Raw genomic sequence first — 5,737 nt, 5'->3', positions numbered from 1 at the left:
TCAAGCCACACTTCCCCTGGGTTCTAGGTTTCAATATTTTAATTGGGTCCAATCACAGCTAAAGTGCTCTATTACATAAGTACTTCAATTTTCCGGTAGTCATTCTTCACATGTATCTTCTTTAGGGAGCATTCTCTTCTGAGATTTGTGGGTAAAAGCAACCAAGAGGCAAAGAGTTACAGGGACATCTGTTCCCCCAAAACATCAAAAGGCAAAGCGTTTCTGAAATACCAGGTTCCTCACAGCAGCCTTCACGTCCTTGTTCCTCAGGCTGTAGATGATGGGGTTGAGCATGGGGGTCACCACCCCATAGAAAAGGGAAATGAGTTTGTCAGCAAGGTCTTCTTTGTCTTCCCCCAGCGCGTCCTTAGACTTGGGCTTCCCATACATGAAGAGGATGGTCCCGTAGAAGATGACTACGACAGTGAGGTGGGCAGAGCAGGTAGAGAAGGCCTTTTTCCTCCCCTCAGCTGAGGGGATCCTCAGGATGGTGGCAATGATGAAGACATAGGAGAAAGAGATGAACAGAACCGGGACTCCCAGGAAGATCACATTGGTCACTCCCATACTGATCACATTGACAGAGATATCAGCACAGGTCAACTTCAGGACAGCCAGAATCTCACAGGTGAAGTGGTTAACGATGTTGTCTCCACAGAAGGGCAGCCTCATTGCAAGGGATGTCTGCACCATGGAAGCAGTGCTTCCAGCTACCCAGGAGCTGGCAGCCATGGGCACGTAGGCAGCCTTGCTCATGACCACAGGGTACCTAAGGGGGTTGCAGATGGCCACGTAGCGATCAAACGCCATCAAGCTCAGGAGGACACACTCTGTGGCTCCCATGGCAAAGGAGAGGAACATCTGTACTGCACAGGCTGAGAAGGAGATGGTTTTCCTGGGGGTCAAGAAGCTGTCAAGGATGAGGGGGACTGAGGACGTTGTATAGCAGATGTCTAGGAAGGAGAGGTTCCCCAGGAAGAAGTACATGGGTGTGTGCAGGTGGGAGTTGGACACAGTCACCAGGATGAGAACCCCATTGCCTAGTAGGATTGCCATGTACATCAGCAGGATGAGCACAAAGAATGTTTTCTCCAGGTTTGGATAGGCAGAGAAGCCCAGGAGAACAAACTCTGTCACAGAGGCTGTCTGGTTGGCACTTACCATGGTGTATCTCCTCTGTCAACTGAAGGAAATACTTAGAGGTCCAAACTCAACATTCCTTGCCTTGCATAGGACCAGTGCATCTGGACTGGGGTTCCAGTCTGGTTAAGAGAATAGAAAATAGTTTTGAAAGTCCACAATATTTATTTATTTATGAGAAAAAAGAGACAACAAAATAAAAAATTATTTGGGGGACACAGGACACCAAATGCACAAGGTTTAAAATGATGACTCTGATAATGTAACACATGTGATCAGTGACAAAAACACGTAACACATTCATTTAGGGGGGCTATATCCTACAAGGCAATTTACCTCATTAAACATTGATCAGAAAAGTGACTTAAAGTTTGCTCCATGGTCCCCCAACTTTGTGCCAAATACTAGTGACTTGATTACTTGTGAATCCTCACCTTATAACTATTTCTTCTCATTAGACAATTTTTATGTAAAACAAACTCTGGTTGTTGCCCGAGATCTTTCTCATGGGAAACCCCAGCCCTAGCTGGGTCTTTCAGGAAAAGAGGAGACTAGACATGGAGAGATGCAAGGGAAAGGGGAGATGGTTCCAAGGTAACTTCATGCTCTGGAAATTTCAATAGGTCTCTAATATTTGAATCTGATGTTTCATGAAGATAAATAGAAGGCTGTCCCCAGAAACCCATAGTGGCTCACAATTTCTGGAACTCTAGTTTTCTTTGGTAACTAAGGCAGTCGGGGTGAGTTTCTACACAGGAATCAAGAGTTATTGAACCTAAGTATGTCAACCACATGTAGATCCTGGCACTGATTATGCTCCCCAAATAAATCTAGTCCCACCCTCTGTCCAATTCTAAATCTTCTTCTGCAGAACACTGATGCATGGGTTTTCAGCTTGATCTCTTCTAGTGTTGAAGAGCTCACTACATTCCCAAACAGCCTGCTTCCTATTTACAGAGCTCTGAAGTGTCAGAACATTCTTTATTCTAAACCAAGCCAGCAGCCTTCTGAGTTTCTCTCATTCATGTGATGGTGGTTTCACCTCCTTCTGGAATTGCCTGAGTTTGTGAAATCAACAGAAGAAGTTCTGAAACCATAGGACCATCTTATTTCTGGGGGAGTCTCTAAAGTTAGGCAAGTCCATGACCTAAGACTGAAAAGTTTCATAGGCTCCTTGCCATCTAGATTTTCTGTCCCATGAAGAAAGAGTTTTGCATGGGCCTCAATCTTTGTAATAGCGCTGAAATTGCTTCATTCCTTCCCTTCTCAAGTCCCAACCCCTTTGGAAAATCAAGTCAGAAGTTAGGAATGTTACTGTACTAATAAAAAGGTTAGGTATTACTCTTATAAGAACCCTCACTTACCTTTGTCAGGAGCCTACTAAGAAAATGTGCCCATGGCTTAGGAATAGTGTGTGGGCCAGAAATAGCAGCACTAGCTTGAAAGACTCAAATTGAGATGGCCACGTCTGATTTGAAGAAAAGAATGAAAGCTAGTTCTTCCTACTCAGTCTTGGTTTTATGTTTTAAGCAAAATTTCCAAATGAATAACCAGAACATGAAAAAGGCAATTTGAAATCAGTGCTGCGATTGGGACTGTTATGCTCCCTGAAGTGATTAAAAGTTTGAAAGTAGAATTGTACAAAGTCAGGAAACTTTTTATACTTCTGAGACAATGTCCCCAAGATCCAATTATGCCAAAAGCACTCCAGGAAGACTATTTTCCTCCTTCCTTTCTTCCTGTTGGAACTTTCCACACTTAGACTATTGAGGGATGTTAGAAAAAGAATTTTCATGTCCTTTTTGAATTTCTGCAAACTTCGAAATGCTAAAAATTCTTGAAAAGAAACTGGAGAGCTAAATGTTATTTAGGAATGCACTCTGTTCATGCTCTATGGGACCAGCAGGTGTGGGCACAATGATTCCAAATCAAGTGCTCAGGGGCATGGCTGTGGACATTTTGGGGGCAACTTCTATATAAAGCCCTGGGGAGACTTCACTGGGGATTCAGTCTCTGGAAAGTCCTTGAACAATGGGGGAGAATTTACACATGAAGAGACAGGCAAGCTATGGGAGGAAGGAGAAGACCATCTTGGGGACAGACCTTGGCACAGCTCTTGGGCTTGCTTTTTTCTTCCATAACCTCAACAAAGCATTTGTTTGAAGAGCTTCATGGAACAGGAGGGATAGCATAGAGTCCAGGGAAGACATTCTATGTTGGTGGAATCTGGAGTAGGACAAGCAGCATCTAATTTGACTTTAGTGATTCTCATCTCCTAGTATTCATGGCTTTGTGTTGTCCTCTCCTCTGGAGTAACTTGATTTTCAAAAGAATGCACTCACTTGCTGGCTTTAGTGAAACCAACTTCCAGATTGGAGAGACAAATGTGGCAAGGAACCGAGAGAGGTCTCTGGCCAACTTACTCAGGACCTCAGCCCAACAACTCTCAAGGCACTGAATCTTGCCAACTACTTAAGTGAGCTTGGAAGTAAACTTTTCCCCAGTTGAACCTTCAAATGAGATTCCACCCCTAGTCAAAACCTTAGTTATAGCCTTGTGAAAGACCCTGAAGCAAAGGATCCAGTTAATCTATAATCATATCTTGACCCACAGAAATTGTAAGACAACATGTGTGTTGTTTTAAGCCATTTAGTTTTGAAGTTGTTTGTTACACAATAATAAATAACTATTATGTAGAGGATGGTTATGAACTATGAGGAAGAAGCCAAGGAAAGAAAGAGGTAAAATCTCTAGAAAACAGTGGTTCAGTGAAAGGGAGCACTCTACTTCCTCAAAAGTCTTTCCCATTGCCAGAGGACATCAGTGTTCAGCAAGTTTTTTCTCATCCTGGGTCAAAGTCTGCTTATCTCCCTGCACCTCTATCCTGGGTGTTAACTTAGCCTTTGGCTACAGGGAAATAATCACTTCCTCTTTTGTGTATCAGCCCTTCAGAGACAAAAGGACAATAAATCACTGTAGATATGTGCAGCTACACGGAAGATATGGCCCTGAACTAGGCACGTTACTCCTTCTACTGCCTGCTATGAACACTGTGTTTCTGTCAATGTGTCAGAGATCCCTTTGGCTTACCTTGGCAAAGGATCATCTCCTCCAGGAAATTTCCGATGGCAATTTCTGCCCACAGAACTCTCTCTCTCCTCTAAACTTTAAAAGCTTCCTTCCCTGGGATGTCCAGTTTTGTTCTGAACTCTGGAAATTAACTTGTGTAATTCATTTTCTCTGGGTGTGTCCATATGCATAACTCTATTCACACATCCATAGGCTTAATGCGTGTATGCACATATAGGTGGTTTTGTAACTCTTTTTCTCTTCAGCCTCAAGGATCTGGTGGTATCCATTTCCAAGATGAAATGCTAATAGGCTTCCTGGTGAATCATGAACTTGAATCTTGATGTTTGAATCCCCCTTGGTTTGTCTAATTGATGTTCCAGAACTCACCTGCATTCATTATTTTCATTCTGGATGGAAACTCAGTGGTGACATTATTTGTCAATAGTTCTTTCAATTACGTTCCTTATTTCTCCATGGTAGAGTTAGACTTTATGATCATAGTGGCAAAGAGCAGGAATCAAAATGATGACTAGTGAGCTCAGTTTCCCGGACTTACTCCGTATCTCATTCTTGAACTGAAAACACTTTGTTGTCATGATTAGCTTCTTCCTCACTTCCTTTTTTCATTCTGTGACTACTCATGGGAGTCTCTAGAATCATACCCCTTGGGTCCACAGTAAATTCTAATGTCTTAGATGATCCCTGCAGAATAATGGAGCTTTGAGAAACATCCTTGCATTCTCTGTCTCCACTTAGGAGCCACAGTTATAGAAATCATTGTTCTCTGCAAGCTTCCTGAGTTGGTAAAAAGCTTGTTCCAATTAAGACAGATATGTCAAATATTGACAGATCAGCTGGAGTTTTGCTTATCTTTTACACAAAGAAGTTTTATATCTTTACTTTTGTATTTGGCCTCAGAAATCTTAGAACACTCCACCAACTCTGGAACATTTCCTTCAAGGCAGCAGGTTCATTGACTTCCCTCCTGAATTCAGTCTTTGACATCTGCCTGGTGTACACTAGGGAGTATAAAGAGTCCTCCAAGTTCTGCCACATCACCACTCAAGCACATCCCAATGACCAAACATGCTTTGGGAAATATTCTTTACCCTGTGTACTAGTTTTGTAGTACAAAACTGTCTGTCATGATTGCTAATCAATTCCCAAAGCAATTGAGACAGTGGCACATATAAATAGTAACAATAAATATATGATAAAATCATGACTGAATGCCATCCTGGAAAAACAATCTCTGCCATGAGTCCAAGAGGCACAAAGAATCTTGGACCCTCAGATGCTACTGGAAAGAGGAGCTGTTTACTATTTAGAAGCAAGGTAACCATATATAAGGACAGGCAACAAGCAAAAGAAAAGTCCTTCTGTATTTTGTATTGAGACTGCTAGAAATTTTACTAGACAAATGTATGGCTTGCCAATGGCAGTTATTACGACAAGTTTTTGCATTTAGATAGACATATAGATAGTCACGTTTTGGATAAAATTCACTTACAATGAAATGCACAGT

The 5,737-nt window shown here is 42.2% G+C and overlaps 1 protein-coding gene across 1 annotated transcript; it reads right to left on the bottom strand.

The window, feature by feature from the left end:
• Positions 1 to 204: 204 nt before the first annotated feature.
• LOC111535053 (olfactory receptor 13C7) lies at positions 205 to 1,164 on the bottom strand. Its single transcript, XM_023201494.1, has one exon. It carries the CDS (start codon positions 1,162 to 1,164, stop codon positions 205 to 207), a length of 960 nt encoding a protein of 319 aa, XP_023057262.1.
• Between the last annotated feature and the right edge of the window lie 4,573 nt (positions 1,165 to 5,737).

This window comes from Piliocolobus tephrosceles, chromosome 14, assembly GCF_002776525.5.
Source record: "Piliocolobus tephrosceles isolate RC106 chromosome 14, ASM277652v3, whole genome shotgun sequence".
Taxonomy (NCBI): domain Eukaryota; kingdom Metazoa; phylum Chordata; class Mammalia; order Primates; family Cercopithecidae; genus Piliocolobus; species Piliocolobus tephrosceles.
The sequence above is the reverse complement of the archived record's forward strand: the minus strand, read 5'-3'. Positions and strand labels throughout refer to the sequence as shown.

Coding starts and splice junctions, on each gene's coding strand:
- LOC111535053 (XM_023201494.1), bottom strand. CDS start 1,164: ATGGTAAGTGCCAACCAGACAGCCTCTGTGACAGAGTTTGTTCTCCTG.